Source organism: Emys orbicularis, chromosome 3, assembly GCF_028017835.1.
Source record: "Emys orbicularis isolate rEmyOrb1 chromosome 3, rEmyOrb1.hap1, whole genome shotgun sequence".
Taxonomy (NCBI): domain Eukaryota; kingdom Metazoa; phylum Chordata; order Testudines; family Emydidae; genus Emys; species Emys orbicularis.
The window spans coordinates 143,066,934-143,091,737 of NC_088685.1; the positions used below are offsets into that span (position 1 = coordinate 143,066,934).

General features: G+C 38.7%; 1 protein-coding gene across 2 annotated transcripts in view; it reads right to left on the reverse strand.

The window, feature by feature from the left end:
* Positions 1 to 22,766, reverse strand: part of AKT3 (AKT serine/threonine kinase 3) — a 107,093-nt gene extending 84,327 nt beyond the window's left edge. Inside the window, exons 1-6 of one of the 2 annotated variants that reach the window (XM_065400869.1) lie at positions 22,655 to 22,766; positions 21,400 to 21,544; positions 19,553 to 19,555; positions 12,204 to 12,335; positions 6,555 to 6,620; positions 3,235 to 3,303 (exon numbers count right to left, since the gene is read on the reverse strand). In XM_065400869.1, coding sequence (XP_065256941.1) covers positions 3,235 to 3,303; positions 6,555 to 6,620; positions 12,204 to 12,335; positions 19,553 to 19,555; positions 21,400 to 21,544; positions 22,655 to 22,755 — 516 coding nt within the window. In that variant the 5' untranslated portion in view covers positions 22,756 to 22,766. The remainder of the gene's footprint in view (positions 1 to 3,234; positions 3,304 to 6,554; positions 6,621 to 12,203; positions 12,336 to 19,552; positions 19,556 to 21,399; positions 21,545 to 22,654) is intronic. The other variant, XM_065400868.1, reaches the window with a different exon arrangement.
* Positions 22,767 to 24,804: the final 2,038 nt, after the last annotated feature.

Sequence of the window (24,804 nt, forward strand, 5' to 3'; positions counted from 1 at the left end):
AGTCCTGAAGTACTACAGCCCTGCAGAGCAGCTAGAGCTTCAGCGTGATGTCTCAGAAGAGCAACAAAGTCAGCAGCCCACAGAATTTGCTATTCGAGCCCTGACAGACACAGAAAGAGGGTATGCACAGATAGAAAAGGATCCACGGGCTGTGGTATGTGGAATGGAACGCCAACAGTCAGGGGTGAAAGTAACTTAAAGGACTTACCCGTACACCAGAGTCCTGAGTGGGGCGTGGCCTCAACCAGAAGAGGCTGTGGCTGGGAGCCCCAGGGCCTTTAAATCACCCAGGAGCTACCAGCTACAGAGGCGACTGGGAGCCCCAGGGCAAATTAAAGGGCCCGGGGCTCTGGCCGCCGCAGAGCTCCGGGCCCTTTAAATCACCGCGGGAGCCCTGCCGCCGCTATCCCGGGGCAGCAGGGCTCGGGCTACGGCTGGGGTAGCGGTGGCAGGGCTCCGGAGGCGATTTAAAGGGCCCGGGGCTCCAGCCGCTGTGGGGAGCCCCAGGCCCTTTAAATCGCCTCTGGAGCCCTGCCGCCGCTGGGATAGCGGTAGCAGGGCTCTGGCCACTGCAGGGAGCCCCGTGCCCTTTAAAGCGCCACCGGAGCTCCGGCAGCAGGGCTCGGGTGGCGCTTTAAAGGCCCGTGGCTCCCCGCAGGGGCCGGAGCTCTAGGACCTTTAAATCCCCGCCCAAGCCCGGCTGCCAGAGCTCTGGAGGTGATTTAAAGGGCCCAGGGCTCCCCACAGTGGCTGGAGCACTGGGCCCTTTAAATCACCAGCAGAGAAGCCAGTGCAGTCCGGCACGGCGTACCGGCTCTTGCCAGTACGCCATACCGTACCGGCTTACTTTCACCTCTGCCAACAGTTCACCTTTGGGCATAACATAGTTGTGCACTCTGATCAGAAGCTATGAGAAAGTATCATGAAGTCATTGCTGAGAGCACCCAAGTGACAACAACAAATTATGCGTACATCAACCTGCTGGAGTCTATAAAGTATTGTACAAGAAAATCACTACTGGCAGCAGATACGCTGAGTGAGGCATACCTTCCAGAGCACAACACTGATGGCTTTGTGGAACAGAAGATAGTCTCTATCAATATGCTACAATACCGTCACATTTCAGATGGGAGGACCCAGGCAAACGAACAAAACACTGAATAGGGTGGAATGCTAGAGGCACTAAAACAGTTCATACTCCAAGGCTGGCCAGATGCCAAGGAGCAAGTACCGCAGGTGAGGGTTGAACTGTGTGTGCAAGACATGATTTTTTTTTAAAAGGAAACTGAGCAGTAATCCCACCAGATTTAAGAGCAAACATCATGAGACTGATATATGCTTCACACCTGAAAAAGGAAGCATAGTTAAGATGAGCCAGGAAGTGTATCTACTAGTCAGGAATTAATGCCCAATTCGGAGCAGAGCATACACAGAACAGTGCAAGATGTACAACAAATAAAGTAATCAACAGAAGGCGACTACAGCCTCACGAAATCCCAGCTCAACCCTGGGAAAAAGTTAGTTCCTGTTATTAAAAGTTATGTGGTCAAAGTAGGTTACTACACCTCTACCCCGATATAACGCTGTCCTCGGGAGCCAAAAAATCTTACCGCGTTATAGGTGAAACCGCGTTATATCAAACTTGCTTTGATCCACCGGAGTGCGCAGCCCTGCCTCCCGGAGCACTGCTTTACCGTGTTATATCCGAATTAGTGTTATATCGGGTCGCGTTATATTGGGGTAGAGGTGTACTCCAATTTCTGGGAGGTGGACTACCTAGAAAAAACTCAGGCCAGAAGTGTCATCAGGAAACTAAAGGCGCATTTTGCAAGGTATGGCAAACCTGACCTACTAGGCTCAGACAATGGGTCACAATACACTACATCCAAAACAAAAAAAAAGACTCAACGCCAAGTTGCCAGTCAAAGCCAAGAGACTGATGCCAAAGGCAAAACAAACAGGAAGGGATCATTCTACCTGTCAACATTGGAGAATCGCAATAAACCCTCCCAGGGACTAGAGAGTAGCCCAGGACAGAGACTGGTGAGTCAGAGAACCAAGACTCTGCTTCCCAGGAAGGACTGTCTGCTGCAGCCCGGCAGAGGAACAAAGGACAGTACACTGAAACAGTTAAGAGAATGCCAAGCTAAGTGAGCAGCCCACTACAACAAAGGAGCCAAGGATCTGAGGCCACTGCACAGAGGTGAGCAAGTTTACAGTCCAACCTTCAAACACCCACACAAAGCAATGGCACAAGGTAACAGTTCAAGCTGCAATGGAACACTGGTCAAATAAGGTAGGTACAGATTCAGAACAGTGGCAGAGACAAAACTGAAGACAACTGCGGTGTAGTGGTGGACAGGAAGGCAAGGACCAGGAAGACACAAGAAGAACCTCAGCTTTCAACTGGCCTGACAGAGGACAGTTGGAAGAAATGAGGTATATGAGCAATACAGAGAACCAACAGGACACCAACCAACAGAATAAAGGCAGCAACAGGATGGTAGCAAGTGCCCCACCAACAGTGATAACACAAATAAGAAGTAGGAGACTGGTTCAAAGACCAGCACAACTGAAGAATTATGAGGCCTAACAGGCAGCAGTGGGATGGCTGTAAAGGCCATATACCTAGGGGTGGGTTATGTACTAGTAACCTCTGGCCCCGGCAATTCGAACGCTTGTACAAAAGACACAACTACAATTGTTAAAAGGAAAGATGTAGCAACCTGCATGGAACTTGGAGGGAGGAGTACGGGCTGCAGGAGGGAAGAGTCTCTAGTAGGCATGCACATGGCTAGACTGCTAGCTATAACGCTAAACTTATTGCTTTGTCATGCACTGAAACTTTAAAATACACCTCTACCTCGATATAACGCTGTCCTCGGGAGCCAAAAAATCTTACCGTTGTTATAGGTGAAACCGCGTTATATCGAACTTGCTTTGATTTGCCGGAGTGCGCAGCCCCGCACCCCCGGAGCACTGCTTTACCGCGTTATATCAGAATTCGTGTTATATCGGGTCACGTTATATCAGGGCAGAGGTGTACAACAAACTAGATTTTCAAAAATCAAAGCACACTTTTGAAAATCTGGCCCTAAACTTTTTATAGGTAGTTTCCTATTTTAAGAAAATTCCATCAAACACAAATAAAAATTCAGGACAAAGTACATCTTTAAAAATACTACCTAATGGCAATAATACCAGTGTTAATGCAATTTTTTTTCTTTGACTCACCTCTCCCCCATTAACATACTCCATCACAAAACACAAACGATCCTTTGTCTGGAAGGAATATTTCAAAGACTTAAAGAGAAGAAAAAACAAAAAAAAAACAAAAAATTATCTTCACATATTAACCTGATTTCTAGTAATTAGAATGGTAACAAAAATTTAAATGCATCTTGTTAAACAGACAAATTTGATTGCTGGAATGTATCATCACTATTTCCTACTTCTCTATCTGAAGCACTCTACTATGAGAGCCATTGACAAGAAAAGTCTACACGTTTTGCTCACTCAGCAGAGTGTACATTAATAAAATAATTATTTTTTACTATGTTGCCATTAAAAATAAGCACAGTTTTCTACTGGCATTTCTAATCCTACTATGAAATGAAATATCTTCCTCGCTTCCAAATGTGTGGTATTAGCCACACATCTTCCACCACCATCCTCTCCTCATTCTAATACCACCCCAAACCCACTTTTCCCATGGTACCCATAAGAAGAAAGATTATAATATTGTGGGAGGAGGGGAGCAAGGAGGAACCTTCAATGGGATTCCTATGTCTGTCTGTCTTATCTTCAGAGCAGATACTGCCTTTATTTTAATGTACTGTACAATGCTGAACATTTTTTCAGTGCCAAATTAGTAATACATAAAATTATATAGAACTTTTTAAAATTATTAACATTTATTATTCATATAATTTAAAATCTTGACTTCCCAAGGTTTGAATGGCTCATGATGGGCCAAAGTCATTCCTGGTGTAAATCTACTGACTATAAATCCATTACAGATATGCATTTGGCCCAATTATTTGAAATGCAGTGTAGCAAGATTCAATGTAATTATGAAAGGATAGATCATGACTTAACAACGTACCTAGAGTAAGTAGAGCTGCACGTTGTTGTGCTGTCCCTAGAGTAGCCCAGGAGGGAGACTGTGGCTAAGGGAGTCAACTGCCCTGCTGTTCTCCCGGCTGCTCTGGGAAGGGAGAAAACTGTGCTGGATCTATACCTGGTACAGCATATAGCTCCCAGACATACCAGCTATGTGACCAGTGGTTTGAGGAGCAAGGCCAAGGCTTTGCCCACTCCCCACCCCATGTACCCATATGCGTCATATGCTCCTTTGTGCTACTAGGCAAGCTGAGCACAATTTGGCCCAAAATGTCTACTTGGTCTGCCAAGTATAGCTATAATGTCAGCCTCAGCCTCCATAAAATAGCTTTTAAAACAGCAAAATGAACAACAAGTCATCACAATAGGACATTATGCTATATACAGAGTTTATGATGAAATTGAATATCTGAATTATATATACGACTTTGAAGGAGAAAATTAGTACTTTTTAAAGGGAGAAACTAAGAAATTATATCAACGTATGTAGTAGAGGCACTATCTATTCCCTGAAGAACAAAGTTAATTTCAGCTCATCTTCCCCCCTTCCTATTTATTTTTACTTAAAAGAAGCTGGTCACAAATTTTTTGACTAATTTTTTTCATTGGAAACTACCATGTCATCTTTTTTTCATTGGAAACTACCATTTCATCATTTCACCAAACTTTTTTGTTTTGACAAATTTCCTGTTTCAATTTAAAAACAAAAAACCCCTGAAATTGTCAGTGCCCCATTCTCAGCATTTTCAAAACAGAAGTTCACTTTTTCATTGTGAAATCACTTCATTTCAAAATTTAATGTATAATAAAAACAGTTTAAAAATTTAAAAGGTCACAATCAAAATGAAACATTTTGAAATTAATTAAACAAAATGTTTTCACTGAATCGATCCAATATTTCTTTCAGATATTTGGTTCACAAAAATTTTCAGGATTGACCTGCCATCCCAGTTGGGACTAGGAAAACTTTTTGAAATCTCAAAAATTCCTGCAGAAGGGGAAAACCACTTCCTGACCAGCTTGGGAAGGACTATAAGAGGGGCTGGCTTGGGAAACTCCGGGAAGACCTCATCTATACGAAGGCAGAGTTCAAGAACCAGAGTTACAGGATTTACTTGAAGCCAAAGATGAGGAGTTTTCTATTTACTTTCTGCTTAATACCAAATAATAATTTTGTTAATTTATTTAATCTTTCTTGTTACAAATACTAACATTTTAGGAAATGACATTCCAGACATCAAGTGTAGGTTTCTTTTATCTTGAGTGAATAAACAAATTTACAACTGGTAAATGATCATATCACTAATATTTGTTCAGCACCATAAGCATGGAAGGCACTTTAAGAGATGATGAATCTACTGTCACATGTTCTAGATTCTGAAATGGGCTATGGTAGACATATTCTTGCCTATCTTTATACTCTGAAATTTAAGAAACTTCTGAAGTTCTCATATCTCCCGATATACTTTTATAATAATGTTTTAATATATCTAGTTTAATATAAATCCAAAAAAACCTTTATCATCCATATATCCATTGCTGTCTAAATGGTTGTTTATAAATCAGTTTATATATAGTTTATCATGTTCATATTATAATTAGCCTTATTTTCAAAAATAAGATATAAAAATCTATAATAGTCTCCCAGATTAAAGTTACAATCCACTAAGCATTGTTTTTTGAACATAGTAGAAGACTGGAATAAAACTATTTGTTTTTCTTAATTTTCTGAAAATTTGACATCAATATATTTTTGGGTAAATTGAGAGCGAGGAGGGATTTAACTTAGTTTTATATTGGGAAACTGGTTTTCTTAACTGTAGACTAACCCCTTAATTTGCAGTGAACCTCAAATAGATTTAATCTGTCATTCTATTTCCTTTATTTTGTTAATACATAATAAAAATGGTGAATACATATTATTGTCCATATTACGTATTTTAAAACATTTAATCAGCACACAGCACACAAAGATACTGAACTATTGTTATTATACATTATGTTCGCCAGACACAAATGTGTGTTTCAGTACCTTGCCTTCAATTTCTAACCATTTAAAATCCACTTTCTTCTAATTAGTCTCTTGACAATGTGTAAAAAATTCTACAACTTAACAATTTTTATTTTAATGGATAAAAGAATCCACACAAAAATGCAACATTTTAATTTTACAGCTAACTTTTTTTGCTTTCATATAATTTAAGCTCTATTAAACTATTAGATCCTTTAGTATTTTTAAACCGCAAACCTTAAATGCATTTTCCAAACTCTAATATCATTTACCATAAACTCAAGATATTTGCCACCCTAACTCACATGAGTTACACAAAGTTTTAAAATGTATTTATTTACAATTTTTTTCCAATAATTGTATATCCCTCAGGTTAAAAATTACCCATTTAAAAAAAATATTCTGTATTCCCAATACTTACCGTTAAAAAAGGGTGTCTAGTATTTTTTAATACTCTGCTTTCTGTAAGAGTGTGAGCCACTTCATCCTGAATAATAAAGGGTTCAACATGAATTGAGAGATGAAAATTATATTTAATTTATAAGTCTAATTTCACTACTTCAGGAAAGACAAAGATACAAAATCTTAAAATGAGATAGCACATTCAGTTTTGATAATTGCTATTTCTTTTCAAAGAATTCTATCATTCAAATATATTCTAAAAACACAGGTAGAAAATTAAGCATAGCTCCTAATGTGGAAAAAGATGAATTAACACACCCTGTATTTGAGTCCCTATTTTTTCTAGTGCTAATGGATGAACTATTATACCACTTTCTGTATAAGAGGAAATTATTAAGGAATTGATGGTTTAAAAATACAGACAACTTATGGTCCTACATAGCAGTTCTGATGTGAAGCATCTAGTATTACACATGTAACAGTCTACAACTTTGTATTAATCAGTAACGATTTATTTTTGTATCAAATTCAAATGGATAAAATTTGGGAGGCAACTGCATATATCACACCCAAATGAATCTTAATATGAAAGAAACTAAAATTTTCAGAGGCTCTCTAAATTTTTACAATTAACTCATAATTAGAGTAGCAATGAATCTCTAAATAATAATTTAGAGTTTTAAAATAATGTAACTCAATAACATCAAAAACGTAAGTCTGATTTGCAGTTCACAAAGAAAATTCATTAAAATAACCCCTCTGCTAGCTGCATTATCTTAAAAAGGGTAGGAGGGTCAGCAACTTACTGTGTGGGTTGCCTAGCAACTGCTGAATATCATAGTGAATGGAAGATTAGTTTGGTGCGAATCAGAAGTATCAGCAATAACAATAAGCAAATGCATTTGTTCAAAGTATACTTTTAAAATAATGATAGAAATAACGAAAATGTAATACTATTGCACGGTACATATTAATTAATCTAAACTATGAAGAAAAGATACCCTTAAGCTACAAATTAACCAAAGATGCCAGGAGTTATAAATTATACTGAAAAGAAGACGGTCAAAATAAGAAGTTAAAATAACAGCAACAAAAAGTTAGTGGTTAAAACTTTATGATGTCATTTAGTGTATGAAAATGAATAGCACTGAAATGTTGGGTGAATGTAATACAACCACATACAAGAGGAAGGCATTAAAACAGTTTAGTGGAGGATTTTCTAGCATATTTTTAGAAGTTTATGGAAATTTTTTTTGATAAAGAACTAGAAAGGGCAATGTCAAGTAACTTTTTAGAACTCTATTTCATATGCTATGTGAATATTCCCCTCCCCCTTTTTACTATCTGATAGTCTGAGAGTAGATTTAATATCCATGAAAACAACAAAAATTCCTCTCTCTTCACTTCATCATTATTTTTCCGGAAAGCATTTGATGATATATCAGAATATTTCTGGCTCAGCAATTGACACTTGGATTTTAACACATGGATTGGCCCTAACTTGTTACAAATCTTTTTCATATTTTTCCTGTTCAGTTAATTTAATAAAACATCTCAATACTTCCCTAAACCTTAAATAAATGTTAAAATCAAGTTTACATCTGCTTTGACTCCTTTCCCAAAAAGTCTAAGATACAATTTGAGTCCCTTGCTGCTGAGGTCACAAGCAGTTTCCATATCCATACCAAGAGAAGATGAAGTGAAGCACAAATAATACTATTATTTGGGGCGGGGGGAAGGTCCTCCTTTTCAGCATGGAAACAAACTATTAGGATAGGATGACTCCCAAATGCCCCTTGATTTTCATGGGGAAAAGAAACTACAGTGAAGCACAACATTTACCTATTATTTAAGATTTATGGAGCTGCTGAAACATTTTAGAGAACTTAACATTCAAATAACAAAAGTAAATAAAATGACAATACAATTCTGCTCTGAACAGTGACTATGTAAAAATGGCACCCTCGGATTCAACAGATCTGCTGTCAGTTTTTACTACATCATACATGTTTACTTTTAGTTACTGAATAAGGCCCCCATCCTGCAAATATTTAAAACATGTGCATAACATTACTCATATTAGGTCAATGGAACCACACACAAAAGCAAAATTAAACACATATTTCAGTGTTTGTAGGATCAGGGCCTAAGATTTTAGTGCACTTTACTCTTGGTACCTCTGCAGAGATCACAAAGCTATGAGTATGCAAGGAGGGCACTATTCCCACTTGCACAAAAAAACACTGACAGAACCACTGACAGAATTATTTGTTTAAGTTCCAATCAGTTATACCTATGCAAACCCATTATAGGTAGTAGGACTGTGCAGGTTTATTCAAGGGCCTATTTTGGCCTGCAGAACCTTTATTACTGGTGATGTGGGAAAAAGGACTGAGGCTTGATTTCTCAGGTTGAGTTCACAGGACTAAAAGTTAGAAAAAAAACTGTATTACTTGTAAACTAAGCACATTTCAAAACAGCAAAGATTTTCAAAAATAGGAGCATTAAGTCATTTAGATATCTGCCTGAGTTTCAGAAGTGCTGAGTACCAACCAGCCCCCACTGGATGTCAATGGGAACCAAATATAAGGAATCTCTGACACACAAGCAAACATGGAATCCCACAATGCCATTTAAGACACATTTGGTAAGAATACTATAAAAATCAAGTTATTCTAATTCTGATCTTGCTTCCTCACTCCTGGTGTTCAATTCTGGCATGATTTTCATAGCAGTCACATCACAAGCTTTAGACAGAGATTAATGTTTTATTTAATTTGAAAGCTAGGATTCCCAGCTGCTTTAGGTAGCATACAGCATTAGAATGGGATTTTCAAGAACACTAAGCATTGGCCAAATTCTGCTCCCATTGATTTCAATGAAACCTGAGTTAGGCCAACATGGAATGCTGCTGAAAACCCCATTCTTGAGCAAATAAGAAACTAAGAGGCAGATCCTTAGATGGTGTAAATTGATACTGGAGCACCAGTTGAGGATGTGCCTCTTAGTTTATAGTTTTAGTGATTCTCAAAAATAATGCCAGAATTTAAGCGGAGGGAAAAGAAACAAATTAAATTAAATGCAAAGTTTAGGTCCAATATATTTCACTGTGCTTGAGGTGCAAACAAGTGTGTACAAATGAAAGGCTGGGAACTACCAAAGATTGATAAATTTTGTTTATAACCTCAATGCTTCATGAGGTATAGGGCATTAAAAGCTGTCAATGATCCCATTGGCCCAGGATTTAATAATACTGGTAGCAAGTTCCAAACAAATGCAATGTTTGATCTGTCACCGAAATTGAACTGGGCAGATGCCATACAACCTTCCCATACACAGGTCTGCCATTACATCTCAAACCTGAACCATAACACACCTATTGTTAGGATCATGATTTTTTCTAGTGCATATTATACCAAGCTGTAAGTGGACTATGAGATGTACTTAAACGAAGACTAGGTTGACACTGAAGAACTTATTTTAACTTGTGCCCTTAAGTATCAATTTAAACACTGCGCTCTAGAGGTTAAATGCTATCATTATTTATAAATCTCTGTGGATGTACTTGATGTTAGTGTGCCAATCAACTGTGCCTACTAGCCTATCATATTTTTGCATGTGGTGGGAAGGGAAAGAGAATATACCACACTGTTTCTGAAGACCCAAGTATATCCCCCATTCTAAACTTCACCAAGACCTCACATCATCACTACCACCCTATCAGCCATGGAAAACTGAACACCACTGCTTCCAAAGTTATTAAAAGTAATCTAGAGAGGTCAAAGTTCAGAGATTAAGAAATGCGTTGCTTCCTCAGACATTAAAGCTCCTTGGTTAGCATGGGTGAGACCAAACTAAACAAAACAAAAAAATCAAAGCTGGGTCTCCAGCACTATCCTAATGGGCAAGTTTCTGATCTCTGAAGTAAACAGAGTAACTTCATTGATCTCAACAGAATTATTTTAGACTTTCACTAGTTTAATGGAGAGCAGAACCTGCTACACAGAGATAGAAAAAAATAAGTATGTTAAGAAATGTTATTTTAAATTCAGTGTTACTGCAGCAGCCATCAGCATGAACAAGGGAAGCCAAAATATTGGTTTTGTCTAACTGATATAAAAGCCACCCCAACTATGGCATCTTTACACTGAGTAAAAGGGCAAGAAAATGGCATAAAAGGGCTCTAAAGGCCCTGCATGCAGCCAGTTGAGGATTCTCTCAGCACAGGAACTAAGAAAGATAGCCATAAGACGGCCTCCTGAGGATCCCTACACAAGCACTAATAAAAGGGCCATGTTGAGGACAAAGGTGTTGGGGGTAGGGCTGCTCTGAGAAGCACTTCCACCCATAGAACAACCTGAAGCAGCCGCTGTACACCCACAGGGCTGTCTAAATTGCACTGAGAGCTGCTCTAGCCCTTGGAGCTGTCCAGAATCAGGAAGGCACAAAGATAGCTTAAAACCACCATAGTCCCCATCCTCCTTGGCTGCAAGTTCTGGCATAGCACACTTCATCCCACAATTATATTTAAAAGCAAAAATGTATAGAATGATATTTTAAAAGCGAAATATATAAAATGCATGAGAAAAATCCCATTAGAATTTTATGATTATCAGTTTTGCCAACCCCAGGCACTCAAATATCATGAGTCAGGCCAACAAAAATCATCAGATTGGGGTTCTTTGGATTTGCCTCCTGACATTGCAGCATTCAGAGTTCAAATTTTTAAACTTTTCCATGTGACAAGAAATTTACTTTTTTTAAGATGAAAGATAAAATTCTCAGATAATAATCTGATACCAGAAGCTGAGGTTTTCATAAACCACCAAATATTGCAAAGGTCACAATAAGTTACTGGGCACAATACAGGGGTAACCAGGTGAAATTTAAGGGCCTGTGTTATACAGGAGGTCACACTAAATGATTTAACGGTGCCTCTAGCCTTGAACTCTTTGAGTCTAAGGCTATTGGTTACACTACAGCGTCTTCCGCCGACATAGCTACCGCCGCTCACAGGTGCTGGAGTAATTTAGCCAATGGGAGAGCTCTCTCCCATCAGCTTAGAGCAACTATACAGAGAGTTTACAGTGATAGTCTAAGAATCAAATCACAACAGTTGGCAATACCAGGCTAATCAAACACTAAGTTTAAACTATTTGATCCTGCCCCTTTAACATCAGCCCTACAGGCATAAACTTCAGATTTTTCCTGTCCCATAGGAATGGAAAGTTTAAATTCTTTATCCCATGAGCAGCTGCCTTACCTAGCAAGGCAGGGAATAAAATATAAGCTATATTTAATTGCTCCACTTCACGCAAATTACTCTGAGAATGATCCCAGTTTACTTTTAAATAATCTTTTCCTGTAAGCCTACAGTACTTCCCACAGTACATTTTCTTCTTATTTAAACCCGACTTGCACAATCTTTCTGATGCTTTCCTAAACATAGATCCAGATGACCACAGCAAGGATGCATCCAAATGCTTTCTGTTCATTAGATTGGTACGGCAATGGAAAAAGGCACATGAAGTACAAATGTTAAGAGAACTTAGATCCCTTTAGAAACTTATAGTTACCATCAGAAACCACTGGTGTTTTGCCTGTTATATATGGAATTTCCCACCCAAAGGAATACTTGAGCAGGGAAAATATTAAAATATAAGCTTACCTTTGCAATAATAACTTCTTTTTTCAAAATCTTCATCGCATAATATTTTCCACTTGCCTTCTCTCGGACCAAAATAACTTTGCCAAAAGTGCCTTTCCCCAGTAGTTTTAAATAGTCAAAATCATTCATTGTCTGGATGGAAGAAAAAATCAAGAATAGGATTGTACTATGCAGATACTATATATATGCACATTTGGTGCACTGCCACTACCAAACAATACCATTAACAGCAAGTTAAGACCAAGTTATACAAATAGTGGATTTCCACAATCAAATTCAGAATAGTGAAGAACATTTTAGTTTAAGGCTTCAACTATATCTTTAATGCATTGATTAATATAATTATTGCAGTTTATATTCTCTAGAAAAATCCCAAATAATATAATATAAGTGATCTTATATATCATATGTAATTAGTCTTAGCAACAGCACATGCAGAACAAATCAGTCTTACCTCTGAAATTCATGGATTCTGCCAGTTTAAGAAAGATTATCAACTCTAGCAGAACATAGGGAGTGAAGAAATATGGCCACTTGCAAGCTTCCTTTAACACCAGGCTGCTGCTGGCTCTGGACTGGTGTGGGTTTTTTTTTTTTTTTTTTTTTTTTAAACATACATGATCCACTAACTGCAATACAACGCCAGTAACAGACCTTGCAGCTTAGCACCAGCTGTTGGCTTATTTAAGTCTTTGGGTATAGAGTTTACTGCTTGATTGTTTTCAGAACCAACCTGGTATTTATGTTTGCATTTTTATTTTCTTTCACTTAATTGAACCACTGCAAAATGGAGTCGAAGAAATCAAAATATTAGCAAACAGATCTGGAAACCTTCATATCTATCAATATAAGCAGGCAGGGTAAGGAGGCTGGTGAATCTGGTGACTCTACCATCGCTCACTCCTTCTTTACATGATGGGTTTAGTTATCCTGAGGGTACCATTCTGAAGCCTCTTGACCTCTCTAAAAGCAGTTTTAAAGTTACAGAAGGCACAAATAAAGGGTGTCAAGATACTGTGAACACTGAATACAGACTGAAAACATGAAAATAGAAACTGCAAATTTAAAAACTATATAAAATACTCTAGTTTAAGAAAGTCTCTCTAAAAAAAATTAAAAATCTGGAAAATTAGGAACCCAGAAATCACCAACTGTTAGAAATCCAGGAGTGTTTAAAAGGGGCTGAGCCAGAGAAAGGCATTTTAGGAGCTGCAAGTAACAACATAATCCACTAAATCTGATCTTCTTGTCAGTGAAAGGGTGCTCCTCATTCCTGGCATTTAATGATAATTCTCCCACAACTTGGCTACTATCAACACACTTCCATGCCTAGTTATTTTTGCTCAGACCTAATAAAGATCATGTGTGCGCATGCGCATGTGTGTACACACACCCACAAATACCCCTCTCTTATGAAGGAAAAAAGAAGATTGTACAGGCAACTAGGCCTCCCATCTGTCACCCATCTCAAATGACAATGATGCACTAGGCTGCTTTTCCACATACATGCCTTGCTAAGGGCTAGTCTACACTGGCAACATGGCAGCGCTTTAACCACCTTCCCGAGAGGCGTGGCTCCCAGCGCTGGGGCACTGTCTACACTGGCGCTTTACAGCGCTGAAACTTGCTGCGCTCAGGGCGGTGTTTTTTCACACCCGAGTGAGAAAGTTGCAGCACTGTAAATTGCCAGTGTAGACAAGCCCTAAGTGTCACACATTGGGGGGAGGGGAGAGAAGAGATGGAGAGACTCTCCCATAAAATAACCTTTGGTCCCAGGTAATGTGTACTCAGCTGGGAGCCAGAATACTATGGGTTCTGGTCTCACCTCTTCTACTGATTGGTGTTAACATTTCTATGCACTGTGTTCTTTACTGATCAAGGTCTCATATTCCTACCCTAGGGACAGGAAACTATCATTCCCCACAGTTTACAAATAAGGTAATTGAGATGTTGCACATGGCCACTTCAGGCAGATGTGGAAAAAGAACCCAGGTCTCCAAGACAAAAACAATGCAAAATTCATCCACTTAGCCATGATGCCTTTTGGAATGAGTTTGCAAAACCTACATGCTTGACTGTGATGTCTCTAACCACTAGATCACACTCTGCTGCCAGAACCACAAACAGAACCCAGGAATCCCAATATCCAACATCCCACTGCTGTCTCACCTACAGTTGTGTAATCCACTGGCCAAGCATGTGTTATTTCCCTCTTTAGGGGCTGATACACATACAAAATAAAAGCCTATTCATGTATGTATCATTCACTCCTTTCGTTCAAGTGGTAGAGATCTGTGTTGTGGCTCTGAAGCTCCTGGGTTCAAATCCTGCTGACGATCCATGAGGGAAAAGACGGTATGTGACTATGTAATTAAAGCCTGTTTATAATGCATATGCATAAGGAGTATAACTAAAGCTGCACCAACGAAGTTAATTCTGGCATTCCATAGTACTTGGCTTTGCAACTTTAATGCTCAATGTAGAATTTTTAAAGCTAAAATATAAAAAGATACAGGACCACCACTTAAATTAGCACTTATAGGATGACTAAATACCTCATGACATTGCTAATGAGCTACACCGCCTCTTGCTGTAGGTCTCCAGTCTGAATCCAGCCAAACTCAGTGGTACTTAAAATTTGTTCCCATCTAATGTATGTTTTGTGGCTCCTATATGACTATTTTAGTGAATCACATTTCCTGCTTGACAAACTATCATGCTTTGCACTACACCTCTACCCCGATATAACGCGACCCGATATAACACAAATTCGGATATAACACGGTAAAGCAGTGCTGCGGGGGGGTTGGGGGGACTGCGCACTCCGGCGGATCAAAGCAAGTTCGATATAACACGGTTTCACCTATAACGCAGTAAGATTTTTTGGCTCTCGAGGACAGAGTTATATCGGGGTAGAGGTGTACTTGGTAGATTCAGTAGAGATGCTCAGAACTGTGTAGACCATGGAGAACAAAATATCCCTGTAATCCTTAGAAAGAAGTGTTATTTATCAAGGCCAAAACAGACCACTGTGATCATCTAGTCTGACCTCCTGTATAACACAGGCCACAGAATTTACCTGAATTAATTCCTGTTTGAACTAGAGCATATTTTTTAGAAAAATGTCCAGTCTTGATTTAAAGTTTTCCAGTGATGGAGAATCCACCATAACCCTTGGTAAATTGTTCTAATGGTCAATTACCTTCACTGTTAAAAATGTGTCCATTAATTCTAGTCTGAATTTGTCTAGCTTCAACTTCCCGCCACTGGATCATGTTGTACCTTTGTCTGATGACTGAAGAGTCCATTATCAAATTCCTGTTCCCCATTAAGGTACTTACAGACTGTGATCAAGTCACCCCTTACCCTTCATTTTGTTAAACTAAATAGATTGAGCTCCTTGAATCTATCACTTTTACGCAGTTTTTCTAATTCTTTATTCATTCTCATGGCTCTTCTCTGAAACCTCTCCTCTTTATCAACATCCTTCTTGGACTACATTCTTTGTTCCTAGATGTATATATTTACATTTGGCAATATTAAAACACTTGTGTGTTTGTGCCCTGCCTCCCAAGCAATCCAGAATGTTCTCTATCAATGACTTGTCCCCTTCATTATTTAGCACTCCCCAAATTTGTGTCATCTGCAAACTATCAGTGATGATTTTACGTTTTCTTCCGGGCCACTGACAAAAATGTTAAATAGCATAGGGCCAAGACCCAATCCCTGTGGAACACCATAGAAATACACACACTCAAAGATTCCCCCATTTATAATTATGTTTTGAGACCTTTTAGTTAGACCGTTTTTAATTAATTTAAGTGAGATGTTAATTTTGTATCATCATAGATTTTTAATCAAAATGTCATGCAGTACTAAGTCAAATGCCTTCAAGAAGTCTAAGTATATTACATTAATACTATCACCTTTATTGTTGAAAAAACCTGCCGGCAGATAAATAGAGGGTTTCATTTTCCATGACTGTCTATGCCTTTTACCTGCCCTAAATCTACACAACTGTGTTTAAAGATGAAGTTTATGATTTTAGGTAAACTTTTTGAAAATGTGATCATTAAATAATCTGTATAAAATGCCACACCTGGAACTGCACAAAACCTGAGAGCTATGGGCAAGTGACTAAATATGTTTGCTGATTTAGCACAGGAAACTCAGAGGCATAAAAAAGAGAAGTAAAAAATTGCCAGTGGCTGGGGCACAAAGAGCTGTGGGTCTTTCCAGCTAAAGCAAAGATAATTGATAATGGTGACCTCCAGAAGTTTAAACAATTTGATCATGCAAAAGAAGTTTTTAGAACAAAAGAGAAGGAAGAGGATTAACAGGTAGAGATCATCTCAAAAAGGACCTAATCAAGAATGCTTCTTTTACTCGGTTTTAACTTTATATGATGCTTTTCTTACAAAAATCTTTAACCAGTTTAATTTTTAGTGAAGGCTTAGCACAGCGGTTCTCAAACTGTGGGTCAGGACCCCAAAGTGGGTTGCAACCCCATTATAATGGGATCGCCAGGGCTGGCATTAGACTTGTTGGGGCCTGGACCTGAAGCCCAAGCCCAAGCCCGAGCCCCGGGTGCCCCCCACCTGCGGCTTAAGCCCTTGGGCTTCTGCTTTGCCCCCACCCCACCCTGGGTGGAGGGGTTCGGACTTTGGCCCCCCATGCGGGGCAGTGGGGCTCAGGCAGGCTCAGGCTTCATTCAGTCCCCCCTCCTGGGGTCATGTAGTAATTTTTCTCATCAGAAGGGGGTCGCGATGCAATTAAGTTTGAGAATCCCTGGCTTAGCATCATTTCTTTCCTAAAAATATTTTACAAGTTTTTTCCCTCCAATTATAGATGTAACTATACATTAAACCTGAATTAATTTATTGCCACATTGGTACTATTTCAACAAGTTGACATACTAATGTTGATTTTGATCCATCAATTCAACGATTTTTCTTTTCTCGCTCTCCATTAGTTTTTTTATTAACTCAGGCTTAAAATCAGTTGTGGTTTACTTTTTCTTTTTTATCCTTATTTATAGAAAATTTAATGTGTAATAATAGTTAAAACTCCATAAAGACTTTCAAAAATATAATCAACATTATTTTACATATATTTTCCATGTGAATATGCACCTGTGAAAGTTCATAAATCAGAAACAGGCTGTATATTAACAAAATGTTTTAATTAGACAGTGACCAGCTATCACCAAACTCTAATGTTCGATCCTGATCATAAATATATTTCTCTAGGTTCTAAAAATGAGGGATAGTTGTTCAAGTAATTACATGGACCCTTTCTCAGTATTGCACAGCTATCATAATATATCTAAACCCCTGAGGAGTAGCAGAGAACTCACAGAATGCCTTTGTCTTCTAAATTAAAGAGCCTTCTACCATCAATCTATACATCTTATCCACATGTAGGTAGTGCATGATACAGCTACTAGTTAGTGGTGGTAATTACTCTATTGCTGAATAGCAGTAGCTTCTTTCATAGATTGATGAAAGGGAGGGGATAGCTCAGTGGTTTGAGCATTAGCCTGCTAAACGCAGAGTTGTGAGTTCAATCCTTGAGGGGGCCACTTAGGGATCTGGGGCAAAATCAGTACTTGGTCCTGCTAGTGAAGGCAGGGGGCTGGACTCGATGACCTTTCGGGGGTCCCTTCCAGCTCTATGAGATAAAAATATATGGAGATATTCCTATTTTATTTGATTGAAAATGGTTCTTGCAAGGAACAGCTTCAGAGATCTTTGTCAAGACTGGAAACCAGAAAGGGTCATAAATTATAAGGATAGTATTTTATAAAAAAAAATCCTCTCAAACATAAGAACCCAGTCAAAATGTTTCTTGCCATATTCAGGACCGAACAGAAATCTGGAGTACTGAAAGTTCTTGAAATGAGCAGAAGATATTAAGAATCTGCACAAAGTGTCTGGACAGGAGAGGGTTTGAGGTCCAACAAAAATTAACCTACAACCTCTTCAAGGGAAAGACTGACTTTTGTTTTCTATATCATACAGCACCAAGCACACCATCAGTTAAATAATACTAAACAATATTTGATAACAATGAATGTCTCAGCTACCTCAAAAAAGAGTTCCAAGGAAGCATGACCAAAATTAAATAAAACTAACAAAATATGTATATTAGGAATTAGATCCTTGGACTTTCAGTCCTGATCTCTTCTTTTCACTAAATAGATATACCACTTCTAAAAGTCAGAAATCTATGCGACTAGCCAAAGCCTCCATAAAAGGGATCATCTCTTCCCTCAGAATCATCACAGACTGGGGTGAGTACAGTCTTATCAAAGTCCATTCAGAAAGTTAGCACAGCATCAATGAAGGGAATACTTTGGTCTAGATGAAGACAGTTATAGGTATGAAGGGAAGGGCAGAAAGCCAGTCCTATTGTAAGAATCTGTAATCTAATATCTCCACAAACTAAACTAAAATCAGTGCTATCATGGATGTAGTTTTCACACATGCCGAATCAAAGCAGATATTACAAAGGAAGGCAATAGCCTTGGAGGATTCTGAGTAGTGGCTTAACAGCAAGCCATGGTCATAGATCTAGTGGTGAAGACAAAAGTCTCTTCCTGAGTTTACCAGATGACTTAGAGATGGCAAACAGTGCAGAGTAACACAGTGAGGCCTGCCAAGGAATACAATGGGTGGATATTGGGAGATTGAAGAAGCACCCCTCAACCAGAGGAATGAAAGAGCTGGGACTACTAAAAACTTTGATGGGGTAAAGGGGCAAATACCCATTCACCTGAGGGTTTTAGGGAATTAGACTCTTGAGGGGCTTCCATCGATTAGATGAGGTTCTCGTCTCTTGTCCCTCCCCCTCACCTCCTATTTCTCCAGTGTTCTGGTCCTATTTTTTTTCTTACTTCTTACTCATTCTGCATCCTGAAGAACAAATTTATGAGGTAAGGGAAAGATGGAGAGAGCAGAGCTGCAGGTTCCATACTTCTGTTGTTGGAAGCCAAAATAACTAAGAAAGGTTCACATAGTTAATCCTTGTATAGAGCTGATTGACTCCACTACTGGTGTTTTATTTGAAGGATGAGAAAGAGAATAGGCTTTACAACAAGTTGTGAAAAACTCATAAGAACATACTCTGTGCATAAAGGGACTGATTCTGTTCCTATTTAAATCAACAAGAGTTTTGCCATTGATTTCAATGAGAGCAAGATCCTGCCCATAAGGAACAAGTGCATAGAGGAACAAAAACAATCTTCAGATCCTAATCTAGCATACTGTATTTCAGGATTCTAGTGATGGTATTAGCATTTTATAGCTACAATATACGTTAAGATTTTAAAAGTTATTTATGAAAAGCACCACCTTTGATTTACAGAAGTACCCAGACTGAAGATGATGGAGCCACTTCTATAAAAATTAAATCGTACTCTAAAGATCATTTTATTTACAGACTCAATTTACTACATTTCTAGAGCAGAGTAGTCCCATTTCTGTGTATTTGTTTCTTAATCTGATTATGTTCTTATGCTCATAAGTGTACCATATGGAGCAGGCACAAGCAAAATTCATTGGGCTTAGATGTAGAATCATGTGACAAAGCTACTGTGTGTAGGACATATTGTACAACAAACCCCTGATGTTAAACAAACCCATATAGAAAACAAACAACAGGATAGATGGATTATATGGTTATAAATTGTGGTTCTGAGTATACCAACAACTATAAGACCTTCACAAAATCATATGTCTAGACTGATTTCTAACCAGTGAATACTATCTTTTTTTCCTACAGAAAAGTCTTTAATAAAAGAAGCAAGAAAAAATATTCTGAATGATTAACATTATTATAGTATTCAGGACTGCTGACTCTATGGACATACAGGGAAAGTGACGACACACCCTGTATTAAGGTTACTTAAAATTTTTCATTTTTAAAAAAATTCTTGAAACTTTCTTTGCATTTTGGCAGGGAAATAGCCATAGGGTCATGGATGTGCACTTTACTGGCCTCAAAAAACTCTATTCAGATACAGCTGAGTTATTAGGTATCAAAAAAAATTTCCCATCTGAGGTTAGCTTTGTACAGCTTGCTTTAGACTTGCTGCCAAAATCCCTCAACATTCTGTAGCACTGTACATGCACTCATCTCAGGCATCTGACTTCAGATTTCACAGAGAGCTCATGTTCTCAACAGGACACAGAAAAAAAATTAATCCTCCTCCTCCTACTCCCTCCCCCCCCATCCCTTTTGGCCTATGGAAAGATGCACTGCACGGTGACACAGGGAGACCATGAGTTTCAAATGCACTTCTTATAAATTGTGTTAATAATTCTGTACTGTTGACAACCCTTATTGATATGCAATGTCTTATACTCCACTGAGAAGTTACATAAACTGGGAATAGTACTCAGATCTCTAGCCAGGCAGACCCGAATCCCTTCAATTTAGCCACATTGCCTATCAGAAAGACCCTGCCATATCTTTGGGCATACTGTTTGTAAAAGAGTGCTAAATCATGTATAGGTAACCCACTGTTTCATTATGTTATATCTCCACCTCTAGTGGCTGGTTGACATAGGACTCTTCCTGTTAACTGATGTAGTTTGTCCTGGAGCATAATTGGTAGAAGTCTGTGCTGCAATGCTAAAAGCTCAGGATTCAAACCTTCCTGATGATGCATGATGAAGAGATTGTTACAGCTGCACATAGCAGGACCTGGGTTTTGCCTTATTAAAAACTAGAGCACAGATATTTTGCTCTCTGTGAAAGACGAAAGTCATTAAGAGCCAAATCCTGCTTACTTTTCTCATGCAAATAATAAATTTCTTTAAATGGGACTATTTGCATGAGAAAGGCAAATAGGAGCTGCCCTAAAGAAAAACTATTTCCAAATTTCTATAAAAGTAAAAAAACTAAAAGGGAAAATGTGAAAATGTATAATGAATTAGTTGACAATTTTTTAAACCCTGGCACAGGCGTCAGTTGCCTGAAAGAGTGAACTGTGGGCTCAAAGAGTGAGTTATATTAAAATAACGAAACCAGAGGCGTTCAGCTTTAACAAAAGAATTGTATACTTCCATGCTTTATGGTAAACAAACTTTTCTATAAATAATTGTCTTTGCATATTGCTTCTATACAAATACACAACTATACACAAGCTATTTACATATTAAGAATCTTATCAGTTATCTCTGTATCCTGTTACCTTTCTTTTATGATGGGTTGTGGAAGCATCCATCTCCTCCTCTCCTATATTGTCTATCTGTGATGTTGGACTACAGTTCATTCTCTCCTCTTCTTGCCTCTGAAGCCTGTCTGCTACAGCTTGGATGGCTTCTGTCCATTCTTCCCTATCAAGAATAAACCCAAATTCCTATTAATAAAAACTAACAAGGCTTGACCCCTTCTGCAACCAAATATTTTCTAATGAATGCACACATAGTAGTAGTATTTTACCTGCAAAGTTATTATGCTACATAATAAAGGAACTACTGAAGTAATTTGCTTCAATTTACTCCCATATACTACGTAGTCTGGCAACTGGTACATGCTCTAGATCCAGCAGCATAGGATATATGTGCATGGTAGATTATATCACAATAATTATGTGTGTTTGATTTTGTAAATACTTTAATAGCAAGTTAAATATCTTAATGAGGCAAAGTATAGCTCAGAGTTTAGGGTAGACAGTATTCTGCAATCCCTATACAGTCTATGTTTCTTGATGGGCTTTTTAAAGGAATATCACTAAGAAACAAGAATTGCACAGTATAAGGCAATGTTGGGCTTTTAAAACAATTTAACTACATTTAAATGTGCGTATATATCTATACTAATATAATATTAACAAGACTGAAAGGAAAGCTAGTAGCTATGCAATTTCTAAAATAATGCCAATCCATGGTATTAATCTCCACTGGAAGTGGGCACTAAGAAATAACAAGGATCACAATACAGCTAAGTAATGATACTTACATGGCACCTCATCTCATGTCTCCTACACACTTGTCTTGCGAATGAAAAGTTCATTCTTATTCTTAAATAAATGTGTATACATCTACTCTAACAAGGAATTGTAATTATAACTTAAGATATAGTCATAGAATATTGCATTTTCTGACAAAACAAAAGATATACTGGAATGAAAAGAAATTCAGAGCTACTGAGAGAAAAAAATGCGTTTCAAATTTGGTTTATGTTGCTGAAGATGTAACACTTCAGAGACATGTCATGACACAACTTTGGATAAGCTGAGCACATTCTTTCCCTTAAGTTATATAAAGTTCTTATCGTATACTTGATACGAACTAGGAATATTTTACAAAGGCTAATATATAAATTCTTAAAATAATTGCACACAAATAATCAGATTATGTAGTAATCAAAATCAAGACTTGTGCCATACTGGTAGATGTGCTGAAACTTCTGCCCAAGAATTTGGAAGACATAACATTCCTCACCGTTCCTCTGGAGTGTCTACATGAAATGTCCTCTCTATGACAGTTGTCCACTGAAGACATCTAATAATAAATGTATTTGGCTTCGGTCGCTCTGTTTTCATTAGCTGGCATTCTAGAAAGATATAAAGGACATTTTTTTTTCTTATAAGTATTGCTATTATAATATGGGAAGAGCAAATAAAATTGTTTAGTTACATTATACATAGTTTATATACACATCCAGTATTTATAAGAAGCCATGGAATGAATTACCCAATGCCTAGCTGAACTTGGGGCATAGATGAAAGCTAGTTAGTTGCAGGCAAGATTGAGGCTTTGTCTTCACTACCCGCCGATCCGGCGGGTAGCAATCGGTTTTTCGGGGATCGACTTACCGCGTCTAGTGAAGACGCGGTAAAATCGATCCCTGATCGCTCTGCCGTCGACTCCGGAAATCCACCTCGGCAGGAGGCGGCAGCGGAGGCGGCGGCAGCGGTCGACTTTCCCGCGTCCTCACCGCTAGGTAAGCCGACCTAAAATACGCAACTTCAGCTACGGTATTCACGTAGCTGAAGTTGCGTATCTTAGGTCGGACCCCCGCTGCAGTGTAGACCTAGCCTGAGATAATATTTGTGGGCTGGAAGAAACTTCCAGAAGAGTTGATGGAATTTGTATCAGTGTCTCTCATACAAGGAGAGTGATCTCCATTTGCAAAACAGGTGTGCCACTTGAGGGTGGTGTTAGATCTTGGACTGCTCAAGGATGCCAAGGTAGTGCTTGTAGCTAATGGCACCCTTTTCCATCTGCACCTGCCAAGATGAATGTGCTCTTTTATCTGCAATGCAAACCAAGCCACAATTATTTATGCCGTTGTCACTTTAAGATTAGATTGCTGTAGTGTGCTCTCCATGGGGATACACCTTAGCACCATTCAGAAGCTGAAGCTAACAGAACGTTGCAGACAGCTTATAAAGAACATATTATGATCTGCACAGTCTTCTAATAAGCTTCCAGGTGGAATTCAAGGTGTTGGTTTTAATATATAAAACCCTAAATGGTCTGGGAGAGACTAGCTTCTTTCCCCTGGTATTCTGCCACAGTTAAGATTAGCAGAGGGGCTCAAGATGGAGCTCCCTCAATATAAAGAAGAGGGAGCTGCTGACAGGACATTCTCTGTGAGTGGTCCTCTGTTTTGCAGCTTGCTCCCCCAGCTCTGCCAGAGCCATATTTTTCACCTTTCAAGCATACTGTAAAGCCCTTTTTTTTTTTTTCAGTTTGTTAAAGCTGCTGAGATTGCTGAGAGTTGAGGTGCATATATTTATGCTGTAATTTTAAAATGTATAAGATAGTTACCCAGAGCACTAGATAGGCACTTATCAATGTATTTTTAAAAACTGAATACATTAAACATAATAAAATAAATATTTGCAATATTGTACATATGAACATACATTAATTCACAAAACTATATTCGCTGTACATCCATAAACATATATTCCTATACAATGAATGGTAATTAGAAGTTTGCTTTTTCAAGTAAATTTTTGCGAGAAGAGAGTTATGTTTAAGTTAAATTCTTCAAATTTTCTTAGGGAAGGAGTAAGTTCATCCAGATCTTCCCATATATAACTGAAAATCAAGACAAAATAGATAAGGCATTTCAGAGAACGAGCTAGATGACAGTTACCTTTTCCGTAACTGGTGTTCGTCGAGATGTGTTGCTCATGTCTATTCCACAATAGGTGTGCATGCTCGCCACGTGCACCGGAAGTTCTTCCCCTAGCAGTACCCGTAGGATAGCGCCTTAGCGACTCCTGGAATGGCGCCTCCATGGCGCGGTATAAAGGGAGCTGCGCGCTCCCCCCATCCTCAGTTCCTTCTTGCCAGACAACTCCGACAGAGGGGAAGAAGGGCCGGATGTGGAATGGACATGAGCAACACATCTCGAACAACACCAGTTACGGAAAAGGTAACTGTCTTTTCTTCTTCAAGTGATTGCTCATGTGTATTCCACAATAGGTGATTCCAAGCTATATCTGTTGGAGGTGGGTAGGAGTTCACAAATTCTCGGGACGGAGCACAGCCCTGCCAAACCCAGCATCATCCCTGGTCTGGGAGAAGATTGCATAGTGCAAGGTGAACATGTGAACTGAAGACCATGTGGCAGCCCT